This window comes from Ursus maritimus, unplaced genomic scaffold (genome assembly GCF_017311325.1).
Source record: "Ursus maritimus isolate PB19 unplaced genomic scaffold, ASM1731132v1 scaffold_12, whole genome shotgun sequence".
In the NCBI taxonomy this organism is placed as follows: domain Eukaryota; kingdom Metazoa; phylum Chordata; class Mammalia; order Carnivora; family Ursidae; genus Ursus; species Ursus maritimus.
In genome coordinates this window covers 42,008,937-42,026,771 of record NW_024423564.1, presented here as the reverse complement: position 1 = coordinate 42,026,771, position 17,835 = coordinate 42,008,937, and the positions used below count along the sequence as shown (strand labels likewise).

Genomic DNA, 17,835 nt, shown 5'->3' with positions numbered 1-17,835 from the left:
GGGCTCGGTCTCACCACTCATGAAATCGTGACCTGAATCGAAACCAAGAGTTGGTCACTCAGCTGAGCTACCCAGGTGCCCCTCTTTGCTTTATTTTGAATAACTTTTCATTTTTTCCCCATTGATTTCAGACTGCCATGTAGAGTATCTAGTACATGGCTTTTTCTTTAATTCATTTAACAAGTTATTTTACTAAGCATTGCAACAAGTGGTAAGGATATGGTAAGAAAGAAGTCTTTAATCCAAAGGAATTTATAATCCAATGTGAGATTTGGGTAAAAAAAAAAAAAAAAAGCAATTACAGCATAGTATTGTCAGAAACTCCAAGGGATCTTATATTCTACCCTAATTGCAAGCTATCAAGTTAGCCTGCCAATTTCATAGATGTGGATAGAAGACACAAGACTCCTGGGTCAGAGAGACAGGACTTTAGTATTTAGAACAAGCAATAGCTAGAATATTAACATTTTCTTAGACTGATTCCCCAAACTCCATTTCCCACAGTGTGGTGTGAAGAGGACCAGGTGAAATCTTGCACATGTAGTGTGTTGTAGGAGAGAATTGCAGAGCTTAGGAAACTTGAATCTTTTACATTGGACAATAAGTATGTTTGCCTACTGTCCTGAAGGGAGATGCCGTCTTAATCTTCCAAAATTGTAAGCATACTCGCCATTTGCTCTAGGAGATACCATATTTTCCAAGGCTAGTCATTATACAAACATCTTTGAAAAGACTGTCCAGAACAAAGGCAGTCCGTGCCTCTGCTCAGAAGATGTGCATAAATGCAAAAGACCAATAGAGAATTGCCTCCCAAATTGCTTGGAAGAAGCAAGTTGCAGAGATTCTGTATTAGTTGTCTGTTGCTGCATAACAAAGAACCATGACCATAGCAGCTTAAAACTGCACATATTTATTATCTCACAGTTCCCATGAGTCAGGAGTCTGTGAACATTCTAACTTGATTCTCTGCTTAGGATCTCTCAAGGTGCAGTTAAAATGTTATCCAGGGCTGAATACTCATGTGGAGTACTCAGCTAGGAAAGGATCTGCCTCCCCACTCGTGGTTTTGGCAACATTTAGTTTCTTGCAACTGTAGAATTTGTGGCAGCTTATTTCTTCAAAGATGGCAAGGTATAGAGAGATTGGAGAGGGATACAGAGAAGGAACAAATAGGGAGGAAATCACCAGTGATGTAAGAGGGTAAGTGAGTACCTATATACTTGTAGCAAGACAGCTCCTTTACAGCAGAATTTCTCAACCTAGGCATGATTGACCTTCGGGCTGGATAATTCTTTCACTGGCCTCTGTATTCTAGGATTTTTAGCAGCAACCTTGGCTTCTACCCACTAGATGCCAATAAAATTTCCCCAGTTATAACCAAAAATGTCTTCAGGTGTTGCCAAAGTGAACATCCATGTAATGACCACTCAGGTAAAGAAATAGGTGTTTCCAATAGTTTAGATACTCCTCTTTTGCTCCTTTCTGTTCATGATTCTTTACCTCCCTCCAAAAAGAAACTACTTTTTTATAATGGTGTTCTTGTTTTTCTTTCTAATCTAGTTTTACCTGTTCTTTTTAAAATTTAACATATAAGGAATCATTCATGTGTGTTTTTTTATTTTAATTTTTATTTTTTAAAAAACATTTTATTTATTTGTCAGAGAGAGAGAGAGAAACAGAGAGCATGAGTGCACAAACACGGGGGAGTGGCAAGCAGAGGGGGAAGCAGGCTCCCCACTGAGCAAGGAGCCCGATGCAGCACTTGATCTCAGGACCCTGGGATCATGACCTGAGCTGAAGGCAGCCACTTAACCAACTGAGCCACTCAGGTGTCCCTCACGTGTATTTTTTATATGGCTTCGTCTCACCAACATTGTTTGTGAGATTTAATTATATTGTTGCATTTAGCTGTAGCTCATTTGTTTCTATTGGTATATAATATTTACTGTATGAATATGCCATTATTCATTTCACTGTTAGACTTTTGAGTTGTTGACAGTGCATATGTTTTTATTGGACATGTAGTTAGGAGTGGAATTTCCCAGTCATGAGGAATGCATATCTTCAACTTGAATAGATAATGACAAAATATTTGTGAGAATGTTTTTCAAAATTATCATTACAATTTATACTCCCATCAGCAGTGTATGAGAATTCCCATTACTCTTCCTCCAAACCTAATATCAGTTTTAAAATTTTAGCCATGGTAAAATTTTTGTGAGCTTATGGTATTTCACTGTGGTCTTAATTTTGCATTTTTCTGTTAATGAGTTTGAAATCCTTTCAAATGTATATTGACTATTTGAATACCTTCTTTTGTGAAAGTCTCATTCTACTCTCTTGCCCGGTTTTCTATTGGGTTATCTTCTTTTTTGATTTGTAGAAATTTTTGTAACTCCATGATTTGTAGAGCTTTTTATGACTTCTTTATGGTTCTGTGTGTTGCACATATCTTTTCCCACTTCGTAGTTGGATTTTTTACTCAGTATTGTGGAGCAGATGTTGTTGCTGTACCACCCGCATCCCTTGGCATTCACTTTTGTACAGGGAAGGCTTCTTACTGCAAGCAGTTGAAACTCTCTGCCTGAGGACTTTATCTAGCCACATGAGGAACTGGAGGGTAATCAGGAAGTGACTGCCCAGCAATAGGTCTTAACCAATACCAAACTGGAGTCGGTTAATAAATACACCATTTTCCTTACCTCTGGAGATAGCTTCTGAAGTTTACTCTACACCATCTCTGAGAGGTCTCCAGCGGGAATGAGCTATAGGACCAAGCAGCGATACCCTGATAATCAGTGTATCCTGTATTGCTGCCCTTTCCTATTCTCTTGCCTGTACTTCCTGGAATTACTTTTCAAATAAATTATGTGTCTTCAAATTCTAATTTCTCCGAGTTGACTTTTGGAGAACCTGTCCTAGGTCAGTGGTGCCTTTCGATGAATAGAAATTCTTTTTTTTATGATTTGGTATTTGTATGTATTGCAAAATGATCACCACAGTAAGTCTAGTGAACATCCATCCCCATACATACTTAATTTTTTTCCCCTAGTGATTGAGGACTTTTAAAATCTACTCTCTTAGCAACTTTCTAATATGCAATACGGTATTATTAACTGTACTCACCATGCTGTCCATTGCATCCTCATGACATATTTATTTTATAACTCAAGGTTTGACCTCCTTCTTCCATTTGACCCACCCCCCACCCCCTGCTTCTGGCAGCCCCCATTTGTTCTCTGTATCTATGAGTTTGGTTTTTTGTTCTTAGATTCTATATATAAGTGAGATCCTCATTGTCTTTCTCTGACTTATTAGAAATTCTTAATTTAAATGTAGCCTAGTTTATGTTTTTTCTTTTATAGTGGTTGTTGTATCCTGCATAAGAAGTCTTTACCTACCCCAATGTCTTGATTGTATCCTTGGGATTTTAATTTATGGAAACGACTAAGTGATGACATGGAGAGGCTGAGGCCATTAAAAGATTTTTCTTACTTACAACATCTGAGAGGAGAGATCATGCCACGCAGGGTCGCATGGTCAGGAGCCAGAAGGAGTGAGGGGAAAACATCACAAAAGCCTTCATTATCACAGTAAGGGTAGTTATTAGGTGGAAATGTCCCCTACTGCGTAGGAAGCAAAACACAGATGTTGGAGTTTGTAGTTGCAGGGTTTGTAATATGATAATCTGTGCACCCACAAAAGTTAGACCATGGGAGAGACATAAACAGCTTTGGCCATTAGTTTGGCTCTGTGATTAATGTATGTCAGATCATTAATTATCAAATTTATAAAAGTTGGTTAGAACACTCAGGGTAGTGAAGATACTCTTCTTTGTTATATTCCACATGTTTTATTGTTTTACTTCTTGTATTTAGACCTATAATCCATATGGAATTGATATTTGTATGTGGTATGAAGAAGGGGCCACATTTCCTTTTTTTCATACAGATTCATAATCTTGCTAACATCATTTATAGAAAAAACTTTATAGAAAAAACTCCCTATTACTCTATAGTCAACCTTTGTCATAAATGAAATATTTGGGTTAAATCATATGTGTGAGTCTGTTTCTAGACTCCTTATTCTGTTCTATTGGTTGCTCTGTCTGTCCTTGTGCTGATACTACAGTTTCTTAATTACTCTAGCTTTATTATAGGTGGATATTCATTAGAGTTAGTCCTTCTACCTTGTTCTTCTTCAAGGGTAAATTGGTATTTTTGTAAGATGTTCTCCTTTGGTAATAGGGATGATAGTTGTCTTCTGTTTGGTGAATATTATTAATTTTTAATCTTCCAGTTTCAGAGATCCATTGTAAGAGAGCCTGCAGTAACTTGTTTTGGGGCTAATAACATTCATTTTGGTATTTCTTCTAAATTGGCTCATATAATCACCAAACAGTCCATGTATTATGCAATAGGGATATAGGTCAGGAGACTTCAAAAAGAAAGAACACTGTATCAAGTACGTTATATCATAATGTATCTCCTAAAACTCCTTGTCAGTATTGGTAAATTGCCCATTCACAAAATATTCTTCATTTCCCAAGTTTTAATACCACTTTTTGGTTCTAGACATAATACAGTTTAATTTTAAAAAGTTCATTTATAAAATTTTGAATGTTAATGTTGCTTCAAAAAAAAAGAACACTGTATCAAGTACGTTATATCATAATATAATCTCCTAAAACTCCTTGTCAGTATTGGTAAATTGTCCATTCACAAAATATTCTTCATTTCCCAAGTTTTAATACCACTTTTTGGTTCTAGACATAATACAATTTAATTTTAAAAAGTTCATTTATAAAATTTTGAATGTTAATGTTGCTTTATTTTGAAAAACTATAATTAATTTGGATGACTGGAATTATGAAAATTGTTTTACTTGCACAAACAGGAACCAATGAGGGAAATTTGTGTCATTCTGTAACTACCTGGGAGGTTCAGATTCAGCTTTTCAAATATCATCTTTCACAAATACCTTTGTGCCTTTTTCAATTAATGTTAGTCTCTTAGTACTGCTCAGGATTGAACTGTATCTCCTATCACTACTGTAGATTAAGCTGGACCCGAGGGGCTGAAGTAGAAATGGAAATTGGACAGAATGAAGTGAACTCTTCTCATTGTCAGACTCTCAGGAAACTAGTGCACTAGGCTTATTATGATGGGTCAGTAATTGTAACTATTGTCTATGCTGGCATACTGGGTAGATTGATAAATAAAAATGTATGAATATGGTTAAGTGTAGAATGTTCAAGAGAAAATCCATTCTTGTATGTTTATGGTATCCACATTTGGGTCTTTATTTTAATAGGTTAATGCAGCTGAATCAAAGATAACAAATTTAATATACCTAAAACATACCTTGGAACTTGTGGATCCTTTAAAGGTAATTTATATGGGTGCACATTGTACAAAACATGTCTAGCATTAATTTTTTAAAAACTTTTTGTTTCAGAAAATTTTAAATTTAGATAAAGTGACAAGAATAATATAATGAACTCCCAAATTCTCTGTATACACACAGCACACACTACGTATTATATCCTTAATATTACTCTTACTGAACTATTTGAAAATTGCAATACCTAAATACTAACGTGTGTGTATGCTAAGAACAAAGGTGTTCTTTTACATAACCACAATATAATTTAAAAATTTTAAGATATTTAACATTGATCCAATACTATTATGTGTAGTCCATACTCAAAATTTTCTGATTGTTTTACTAATGTTTTTTATGGATTTTTTTTCCTTGATACAGGGTCCAGTCCAGGACCATGAATTGTATTTAAAGTCATTCTTTAAAAATATTTTATTTATTTTTTTGAGAGATAAGAGTGAGCAAGAGAGAACATATGCAGGGGGAGGGGCAAAGGGAGAGGGAGAAGCAGACTCCCTGCTGAGCAGGAAGTTGGACGTGGGACTCAATCCCAGGACCCTGGGATCATGACCTGAGCGGAAAGCAGATGTTTAACTGACTGAGCCACCCTGGCACCCCTAATGTCATGTTTCCTTATACTGCTTTTCAACTTGAAGTTTCTCATCCATTCTTTGTCTTTCACGATATTAACATTTTGAAGAGTGTCTGTTGTTTTATAGAACATTCCTCAATTTGTGTGGTTATTTTCTCATGATTAACTTCAGCTGATATATATTTAGCAGTGATACTCTACGAGCAATATTGTACCTTTCTCAGTACATCACATCAGGAGACACATGATGTGATTTGCCATTCTGATGATATTAACTTTGATCAATTTCTTCACTGTAAAGTTACCAGGTAATCTGTGGAGAGATACTTTGAGACTATGTAAATATCCTGTTCCTCATTAAACTTTCAGTCAGTGATTTAAGTATTCATTGATGATTTTTACCTGAAATATCTCTGATGTGATTTTCTAATATATTTTTAAATACTCTACTGTGCAAAACCTTTTTTAAACATTTATTTGTTTAAGTAATCTCTATACCCAACATGGGCTCCAACTTACAACCCTAAGATCAAGAGTCCCATGCTCTGCTGACTGAGTCAGCCAGGAACCCCTGTGCAAAACATTTTTAAAACTTAAGGTGACAAGGAAGAACTGCTTTTTTAAAAGGAAAAGGTAATGAAAAATCTGGAAGAATTTTGTTATAGAGTTCATTCTAATAAATATATATGATGAAAGAAATTTGGCAAAAGATGTAAAAAATGTCATCTTTCTTAGAATGAAAGAGGTATAATAAATCATGCCCCCAAATTGATAGATTTGATAAAATACAAATTTCAAGCTTTGATATGTCAGAGGCAAAGTAAAGGCCAAAGAAAGGAAAAATTTATAGCATTTGACAGATAAAATATTAATTTCTGTCATAAAATTCATATAATTTCATAAGAGAATATTGGAATACCAATAGAAATATGGAAAATGCCCCCAAAATGGAAATCAAAGAGGTTAATAAATAGTACCAAAAATGTTCAACCTTATTACTCAAAGAAATACAACTTAAAGTCTTTTTTTTATATATAAAAGAAGCAAAGTTCCCCCCCGCCCAAGGGATGCAACTTACTGCTAATGAGAGAACAGTGAGACAGACAACTTCATAGACAGCTGGTAGGAGTACAAATTGCACGTACTTCACAGGGAAGTTTTACAACATCTATCTTTTGATGGTGTTATACTACTTTATCCTACTAGAAATATGTCCAAAAGAACTCTTAAGAAATACTGACCAAGATTTATGCCCAGATTTGGTCATTATTGCAGTGTTATTTATATTAGTGAGAAATTCTAAGTAGTATAGACCTCTAATAAATAGGGGAAGAGACTGTTAGTTTTCTTGAGGGTAAAATATTATGACTTATTAAAAATTTATACCATTAAAAGTTTCTTTTTTTCCCGACTTTATTTTTTTAGTTTATTTGACAGAGAGAGACAGCGAGAGAGGGAACACAAGCAAGGGGAGTGTGAGAGGGAGAAGCAGGCTTCCCGCCGAGCGGGGAGCCCGATGCCCCCATGCGGGGCTCGATCCCAAGACCCTGGGATCATGACCTGAGCCAAAGGCAGATGCTTGACGGCTGAGCCACCCAGGTGCCCCTACCATTAAAAGTTTCTAATGCTTGTGATATAGTATTAAGTAGGAGAGAAAAGGAATATACAATGATAAAAATTTTTTTTTGATTTGAGGAAATGACAAAAAATATATCATAATATTTAGATAATTTATTTGGTAATAAACCATAGAAATGATCCCTGAAAGTATAGTAGTTTTTTCTTATTATAAAATTTTTAGAATATAAAATCCTTTTTTTTTTTTAAAGATTTTATTTATTTATTTGAATTTTTAGAATATAAAATCCTTTTTTTTTTTTTAAAGATTTTATTTATTTATTTGAGACAGCCAGTGAGAGAGGGAACACAAGCAGGGGGAGTGGGGGAGGAAGAAGCAGGCTCCTAGCAGAGGAGCCTGATGTGGGGCTCGATTCCAGAACGCTGGGATCATGCCCTGAGCCGAAGGCAGACGCTTAATGACTGTGCCACCCAGGCACCCCTAAAATCCTTTATTTTAAGTAAAGTAAATCCTTTAAGTAAAGGAAGAAACTATAGATACTTCAAGTTTTCACTTAGGGTAAAAAACATTTGATCAGAATTAATAAAGATATAATCATATTATTGGTGATTAAAATAAAGAGAACTGAAACATGAAAATGAGATTATTTTCATACACAAATGAAGCATCACTCCCACGGATGACTCAGGTAATTAGTCACATCTTTTAAAAAAACATACTTGGGAAAACTCACATTTTTTCCCCCTGAGAATTCTTACATATGAAATATTTTTCTTCATTTAGTAGTATTACTAACTTTAGAATCTGCTGGCTGAATTGTCATTTCTAAGATGTCATCAACATTATGTTCAAATAAATTTTGAGATGATCAGTAATTTTTAAGAAAAAACTTATGGGAGTATAAACTAAAGAATGAATTTATGATCTTTTCTGCTTCTAAATAAATTAAAAAATTTAAAAAGCAAAAAAAAGATAATTTATTTGGAAGGGTGGTAGAATTATAAGCAATTTGAATGTTTTTCTTATGCTTTTATGAATTTTGTAGTTTTTATTAGTATTTATTTTCTATTTATAAGCAAAAAAATATTATTGCCATTGCCTCATAGCAAACTAAAATAGCAGATAAAAGTCAGGTCAACTGTATATATGAAAAACCCACAGTGAATATCATTCACAGGGAAAAACTGAGAGCTTTTCCCTTAAGGTCAGCAACGTGACAGGGATGTCTACTCTCATTACTATTGTTCAATATGGTCCTGGAAGTCCTAGCCTCAGCTAGGACAACAGAAAGAAGTAACAGGCATCCAAATCAGCAAAGAAGAAGTCAAATTTTCACTCTTTGCAGATGACATGATACTCTATGTTGAAAACCCAGGAGACTCCACCCAAAAATTACTAGAACTCATACAGGAATTCAGCAATGTGGCAGGATATAAAATCAATGCACAGAAGTCAGCTGCCTTTCTATACACTAATAATGAGTCAGAAGAAAGAGAAATCAAGGAACTGATCCCATTTACAATTGTACCAAAAACCATAAGATACTTAGGGATAAACCTAACCAAAGAGGTAAAGGATCTGTATTCTGAAAACTATAGAACACTTATGAAAGAAATTGAAGAAGACACAAAGAAATGGAAAAACATTCCACATTCATGGATTGGAAGAACAAATGTTGTTGAAATGTCTGTGCTACCCAAAGTAATCTATACATTCAGTGCAATCCCTATCAAAATACTATCAACATTTTTCACAGAGCTGGAACAAATAATCCTAAAATTTGTATGTAACCAAAAAGGCCCCAAATAGCCAAAGGCGTGTTGAAAAAGAAAACCAAAGCTGGTAGCATTATATTTCTGGACTTTAAGCTGTATTACAAAACCGTAATCATCAAGACAGTATGGAACTGGCACAAAAACAGACACATACATCAGTAGAACAGACTAGAGAACATAAACGTGGACCCTCAATTCTATGGTTAACTAATCTTCGACAAAGCAGGAAAGAATATCCAATGGAGAAAAGACAGGCTCTTCAAAAATGGTGTTGGGAAAATTGGACAGCTACATGCAAAACAATGAAACTGGACTGCTTTCTCACACCATACACAAAAATAAACTCAAAATGGATGAAAGACCTAAGTGTGAGATAGGAATCCATCAAAATCCTAGGGGAGAACACAGGCAGCAGTCTCTTTGACTTTGGCTGCAGCAACCTCTTGCCTCAAAGGCAAGGAAAACAAAGGCAAAAATGAAGTATTGGGACTTCATCAAGACAAAACCTTTTTTTAAAAAATTTTTTATTATGCTATGTTAGTCACCATATAGTACATCATTAGTTTTTGATGTAGTGTTCCATGATTCATTGTTTGCATATAACACCCAGTACTCCATGCAATACGTGCCCTCCTTAATACCCATCACCGGCCTAGCCCAGTCCCCCACTCCCCTCCCCTCTGAAGCCCTCGGTTTGTTTCCCATAGTCCATAGTCTCTTGTGGTTCATTCCCCCTTCTGTTTACCCCCCTTCATTCTTCCCTTCCTTCTACCGATCTCCCTGCTATTCCTTATGTTCTGTAAATGAGTGAAACCATATGATAATTGTCTTTCTCTGCTAAGACAAAAACTTTTGCACAGCAAAGGAAACAGTCAACAGAACTAAAAGACAACCTATGGAATGGGAGAAGATATTTGCAAATGATGTATTGGATAAAGGGCTAGTATCCAAGATCTATAAAGAACTTAACAAACTCAACACCCAAAACTCAAATAATCCAGTCAGAAAATGGGCAAAAGACATGAACAGACATCTCCAAAGGAGACATACAAATGGCCAACACACATGAAAAAATGCTCCACATCACTTGGCATCAGGGAAATACAAATCAAAACCACAATGACATATCACCTCACACCAGTTAGAATGGCTAAAATTAACAACACGGGAAACAACAGATGTTGGCGAGGATGCAGAGAAAGGGGAACCCTCTTACGCTGTTGGTGGGAATGCAAGCTGGTGCAGCCACTCTGGAAAAGAGTATGGAGGTCCCTCAAAAAGTTAAAAATAGAGCTACCCTATGAGCTACCAACAATTGTACTAGTAGGTATTTTTCCAAAGGATACAAACATAGTGATTCGAAGGGGCACATGCACCCTGATGTTTATAGCAGCAATGTTCACAATAACCAAACTATGGAAAGAGCCCAGATGTCCATTGACAGATGAATGGTTAAAGAAGGTGTGGTATATATCTACAATGGAATAATACTTAGCCATCGAAATGAATGAAATCTTGCCATTTGCAACCATGTGGATGGAATTAGAGGGTATTACACTAAGTGAAATAAGTCAGAGAAGGACAAATATCATATAATTTCACTCATATGTGGAATTTAAGAAACAAAACAGATGAGCATAGGGGAAGGGAAGGAAAAATAAAGGAGAGCGAAGCAAACCATAGGAGACTCTTAACTATAGGAAACAAACCGAGGGTTACTGGAGGGGAGGTGGGAGGAAGGGATAAATTGGGTGATGGGCATTAAGGAGGGCACTTGACGTAATGAGCACTGAGTTGTTACATGCACATGAAGAATCACTAAACTCTACCTCTGAAACTAATAATACACTGTATATTAATTGATTTTAAGTAAATGAAAAAAAATTTTTAGTTAAAAAAAGTCAGGTTAACTGTGTTTTCCTCTTGTTTCTATTTATTCAAATAGTGACCACTCATAGTTTCCATTAAGCAAAATTAAACTTCTACTTTTGCCATATAAAAATGGAGAAATGATTCTATTTATAAATATGTGAAGCACTTTTTTAGTTTAATGCATATTTAAAACCCAAATTTTGGAATGATAGGTAGAGTACTCTAAATGTACAATGATAGCTATTTAAGTACCTACCTTTAATAAGTAGTTGAATGCTAACAATTAGGTGAGAGACAAGAAAAATTAAAGTCATAATAGTGAAGCAGTGGATGCCCTTTATTAGTCAGGTGCTTTTTATCTGGAAAATGGGAAAGGTACCATCTGTCCTCACCTGCATACCTAAAATATCTTTTATGAGTATACAAATGAGAAGGTGAAGCAAGAAAACCCTTGGTAAACTGTGAAGTATTAAATGTAAAATACCATGTTTGAATATTGTTATAATTTATTATTTTTAACTAACTTTATTTTATTTTTTAACAGATTGCTTTGAGGAACTGTAGCACACCTTTATTAAGAGCTTACTGTGGTTCCTTGGAAGATGAGAGGTCTTTGTCATTCAACTGTTAATAAAATATCTGTGCTAATTATTCCTTTCTTCCTGATCATAAATGATTTTAAGGACTCTAACTGTAATCAATAGAACAATTACTTGACCTCTGGTTAACAACCTTTAAACTATTCATCAAAGCCCTAATTATATATTACATCTTATAAGTACCCATAAATAGGGTAACAGCACATTGAGTTTTTGTGTTAATAGGCAATTAGAATAGTATTAAAAATTGAAATCATACACAATTTTAATATTTCTTTTTTTAGCCATTTCCTATGGAAAGACTTGTAAATATAAAAGTACATATTTCTCTTTTGTAAATCATAAAGGGCCTAACGTAACAAAAAATAGTAGGTATAAATATTGAATAAGATATCTAAGTACAGTTTAATTTTAATATTGTTTTTGGCAATGGCCCTTTGATTCGTGACCAAAAAGACTTGTGATGCTTAAGAACTGTTATTTTATTGATTCAGGATTCACATCTTTTGTGAGCCACAAATTGAGGTTAGTGATAAAACAGAATTACAAATAAAATACAGAACAGAATAAAACAGAAGGTTAGGAAAATAGGTGTTACCAGACTTTTGGTTTGCATGATCACTGTACTTAATTACTGATTATTGTGAGGTTTCTGTTACACTGTCTTACAATGTGTTTGGTTTATCTGGCCCCACCTGAAGGCAAGGACCATACATTTAATCCTTCTTTGGATCTGTGCACCTAATACAGTGATCATACGTGGTATAAGTAAATGTTGATTGAGTCAGTGAACATGAAACCAGAATTTTTATAATAGTTCTTCAGGGATATATTTTATACTCATAGACACAGAGCGTATAATTTGGGAGATCTTTTTATTAGCAGTTATAGAATTGTTCTTGGTGGCTTCATGTTACTCTAAGAGACTAGTCCTGATTGACAAAATATTTTAAAATTGTTATAGTTACAGTTCTAATTTATGTAATATATATATATAGCTAAATTATTTATTTTCAAAATAATTTTCAGTAGATTTCAAGAAAATATTGTTATATTTAAAATTATATTATTCTAAGAAAATATATCATTAACTGTGACTCAAATTACAAATTAAAATAATTGTTTGCCTTATTGCCTATAATGTTCTATTTTAGGTTTGGAATTATACTTGAAAAGATTAAGACTATAATTAATGATGACGCAAGATACATGAAAGGATGCCTGAACATGCGGACTCAGAAGTGCTATGCAGTGAGATCCAACATAAATGAATTTCTTGACATAGCTAGAAGAACATATACAGAGATTGTAGATGACATAGCAGGTAATTTAATTGCTTCAGTGTGTTTTTCTGTTTTTTTTTTAATTAAAACCTTTTTAGAAATGTGCTTTTCTGCTGGTGATAACTAGCCGTGCATATTTTTAATTAAATTTTTGTTACCAAAAGAGATAAGGTTAACACATACTGTCATTTAAAAATATATTAAAATATTTTAAAAATAAATATCTCCAAGTGTTACAATGTGTTTGTTTTTTTCTCCAAACTTAAACATAGAGTTTCTTCAAACTTAGAGTTACCTGAAGACCAGGAGATGTTTGTTTACCTTCATATAACATTGTGTATAAATTAGATGAAAAATGCAGGGTATCAGTACTAAGTGATTTCAGAGGAAGAGATATATTTGTCGAGAAGAGGTAGCATTTGAGCAAGTACAGTAATTCATTCAACAAATTTATGGAGTTTCTTGTAAACATAGACACTGCTTTGGGTACTAGGAGTATATAGTGAACAAGACAAAGTTCCCATCCTCATGGAGCTTGTGTTATAGTAGTGAAGACAGGCAAGAAAGAAATGCGTGTGTGTGTGTGTGTGTGTGTGTTTATATGTATGGATAGGTAGGTAGATAGATGTGTGTATCAACCACTTGATCATATAATATCACATGGGTATAAGATATATGGTGAAAAATATAGCAGGTTATAGGGGTCAGAGAGTGATTGGGTGAGGAAGCATAGTGGATGGGAATGTTTTCAGTAGATACAATAGCCTAGAAAGGAACTCCACATACTCGCAGTGGTACAAACTGAAGCACAAAGGTTAAGGAAACCTCAAGGGATGAAGAGGGAAATTGGTTAGGATGCAATAGGGCATTCCCTGACAGAATTTGTAAGAGGTAAGATTGGAAATGTAGAGTGGGGACAAAAATACAGTCTTTGAAGGCTGGGAGTTTGGATTTTCCCCTAAGAGAATGCAGAGGCACTGAGACAGTTTTGCTCTGTGGAGTGAAATTGATCATGAAGATTGGTTGAATGAATTTGAGTAGAGCAATGGAGACAGGGAAACCATTTTAAACTACTACAAGTTAAAGCATTTGAGTGATAGCAATGTATACGAGAAGAGAGATGCAAAGGTTGAAGGAAGAAATGATGAGTTAATAACTGAGTAGTTATGGCCATGGTAAAGGGAAATGTAGCTATTTGTGCTAATTGAAATTTCTAGCCTGAGAGTGGTGATATCACTGAGAGAAGCAGGAAAATTGTTGGAGGAACTATTTTGAGGAATAAAGATGTTAATTTTCACAAGTAATGTTCAAAGTATTAATGACCATCAAGTTAAAAATAAAAACTCAAAACTCTGGGGTAAGTTTGAAGCTGATAGGAAAAATTGGATTTTTTAGGTATTTGTTGTATCACCATTTTCTTTTTGGAATATTTTGTTTTGCAAAATATGTTTTGTAGAGAGAATTTCTTATGGTGAACTAATGGTTATAATTATATGATTATTCACTTTTCAAAAAAATTGAATGAATAACAAATGAAAACTAATATTCTAATAGAGTATAAAGTAGTCTTAGTTTAGTTTAATTTTTACAATTTTTTACTTTCAAACCACCTATCAAAATGACTATCTTTTTACTACGAATTTTTTTCTTAAATGAATACTTGACCACAATATGTGTTAGACATTAAAAATCTTTATAGTTTAAAAGAGTAGCAAGACCTTCCTATTTATATATAAAATAACAACAACAAAAAATGTAATTTTTTTTAAACAGAAAGAGTAATTTTCTCATTAAAATTCTTTTTGTTTTTCTTGTTTCTGGTCACTAGGAATGATATCACAACTTGCAGAAAAATACAGTCTTCCTTTAAGAACAAGTTTTAGCTCTGCTCGAGGATTTTTCATCCAGATGACTACAGATTGTATAGCCCTACCCAATAATCAACTTCCTTCAGAATTTATTAAGGTTCATTTTATAGTTTTGGTTTGGAAATTATTATTTCTGAATTACATTTTATAGTTTTTCAGACATTCCTTGAATTTTACATGCTAAATTTCTGAATGTTCTGTATATTGCTTTCCTACTCTCGTCAACCCACCTAACAGTTATACTAATCTAAGAGTGAGGTAGAAACTTTTTGTTTTTTTATTTTTTTATTCTTTTATTTTTTTGGAGAAACACCAAACAGTGCATAACACAGTTCTGGAAGCTTGGTATGTGTAAAAAGAAGGAAATGAAAGGAAAAAAAAGTCCAAAAGTTATTTTTGATAAAAGGAATTTGGTAAATACTGTACCATCTCCTGTTTTAGGTAGTTCTCAATGCACATTTGCCTATTAAAGGTTTAAAAATCCTGAAATAAAGAAATCTGCTAACTTTTTTAAAACCCAATATTGCCAAACCTTTGGACTAGGGAAATATTTTTTCCTAAATACATGTTAACGTCTCCATGATATACCAGTTTGGGAAAGTCTACCCCACTCTTAATTTTGCTTTCTCTGCTCTCAGGGGTACCTTTCGACAAAAACAAACCATTTAACTTTTAGGGTCTGACTACGCACTGTATTACCAGGTAATGGGGGATGGAAAAAGAAAAGAATCGGTTAAGACATAGTAATAGGATTGGAAATTGAGAGAGGTTCAGATATGGGACAAGGGCTACCATGGGTCAGAGATGGAGTGATACTGATATCTGTCATACATATTACTGGGTAATGAGATATACTGTCTGATATTTCTACAGAGCTATTTTAAGACCTGTTCAAATAGTTGTGCCAGAATACTGTAGGTTAACTTTAAGTTAAATTCTTTAACTTTAGAAGTGATCTGTTCTTTTTTACAGACATTGAGACTTTATTTGTGATGCTTTATCTACAAAATTAATTAACCTAAATATCTATAGTGTTTAAATCTGTATCTTTTATTTTATAGGCGTGTACACAATCTTGACATTTTGTTAATTTTGTTTGTTAATTTCTGGGCAGATATCTAAAGTGAAAAGTTCTTATACCTTTACATCAGCAGACTTAATTAAAATGAATGAAAGATGTCAAGAATCTTTGAGAGAAATCTACCACATGACTTATATGTAAGCACATTTGAAATTTTTGAATATTAAATTAAATTGGTTCAGTTTGAAGCATTATACTAAATTTCATTAATTGGCTTTCTATCTGATTGCAGAAAATTGTAAAATTATGGATGTTAGCAAAGAAAGAACATTTCCTGAAAGAACAATTAAAGCTTTTAAAGTCTGTCATTGTGATTGGGATCGCTCAGCTTCACAGAAGATTCAGGGCAAATCTAATTGCAAAAACAAAAACAAAAAAACATCATTATACCTGATACTTCTGTAGTATGCATTTCACCATGATGTAGAATTTGGCACATCATGGGCTTATCTTGGGCTTCATTCAGTTTATTTTTTTCTTATGGTATGTAAGCCCTCAACTTCTCATGGCATGTATCTCATTACAATAGTGCCAGTCTTCTGCTGTTTGTGAAACAGTAACATTACAGCTGGAAATAAGAAATACATCATTCATGGGGAGGGTGAGGGGGGCCCGGCAAAAAAAAAAAAAAAAGATCATTCATAATCGATGAACTGAGATGATAAAGACAAATGTTGGACTTTCAAACAATTTCAGGGCATAGACCACAGAGATTATGAGATATAATAGGTTTGGGAAACATATGTCTCCTTGTAAGGGAAAAACCAAGACCTTGAGCTAGGATTAAGAGTCAGATGCTTAACCAGCTGAGCCACCCAGGTGCCCCTTAAGATTTTATTTTTAAGTAATCTCTACACCCAACGGGGGGGCTTGAACTCACAACCCAGAGACCAAGAGTAACATGTTCTACCAACTGAGCCAACCAAGTGCTCCAAGGAAAACCTTTTATATTATGTCACAGTGTAATACCTCTGCTACATAAAAGCTTAAATAATTATGTTGTTAGGGTGTGTGTGTGTGTGAGAGAGAGAGAGATAAAGAGAGAGAGAGAATACAGTAACTTTTGTGTTGAATTTAACATTGGCAAAAACCACAAAATTATTAGCAGATGGGATCTGTTGAAGTATAGTGAGGTCTTGTTTGACCTATAAAAGGATTTTATTAATGAAAATAAATTTTATTAGTATTTAATAAAAGCAATAATTTCAAAAACATGGTGTTAACATACCAGAAGATGCATTCTTGCTACAAGTTCCTTGAACTCAAGGAACTTCAATTTCCTAATCTCTAAAATGAGGCAAAAGAACAGTAGACTTTACCTGTACAATATAACGGAACTGTGAATGTTATTTTACCTCAGCAATGAATTTGATGTTGTTTTTACAATTATATTGTATGTACCTTTTTAAAAGCATTGCCTGGGGCGCCTGGGTGGCACAGCGGTTAAGCGTCTGCCTTCGGCTCAGGGCGTGATCCCGGCGTTATGGGATCAAGCCCCACATCAGGCTCCTCTGCTGTGAGCCTGCTTCTTCCTCTCCCACTCCCCCTGCTTGTGTTCCCTCTCTCGCTGGCTGTCTCTCTCTGTCAAATAAATAAATAAAATCTTTAAAAAAAAAAAATTAAAAGCATTGCCTAACTTCCAAACATATACTTTCAGGATAGTGTGCAAACTGCTTAGTGAGATTTATGAACATATTCATTGCTTATATAAACTGTCTGACACTGTGTCAATGCTGGATATGCTACTGTCATTTGCTCATGCCTGCACTCTTTCTGACTATGGTAAGTTACTTTCTTTGGAATA

The 17,835-nt window shown here is 34.3% G+C and overlaps 1 protein-coding gene across 1 annotated transcript in view; it reads left to right on the top strand.

The window, feature by feature from the left end:
* Positions 1-17,835, top strand: part of MSH4 (mutS homolog 4) — an 80,838-nt gene that overhangs the window by 44,168 nt on the left and 18,835 nt on the right. Inside the window, exons 9-14 of the mRNA XM_008690707.2 lie at positions 5,314-5,388; positions 11,745-11,809; positions 12,954-13,123; positions 14,911-15,047; positions 16,065-16,168; positions 17,689-17,813. Of these exons, the coding sequence (XP_008688929.1) occupies positions 5,314-5,388; positions 11,745-11,809; positions 12,954-13,123; positions 14,911-15,047; positions 16,065-16,168; positions 17,689-17,813 (676 nt within the window). The remainder of the gene's footprint in view (positions 1-5,313; positions 5,389-11,744; positions 11,810-12,953; positions 13,124-14,910; positions 15,048-16,064; positions 16,169-17,688; positions 17,814-17,835) is intronic.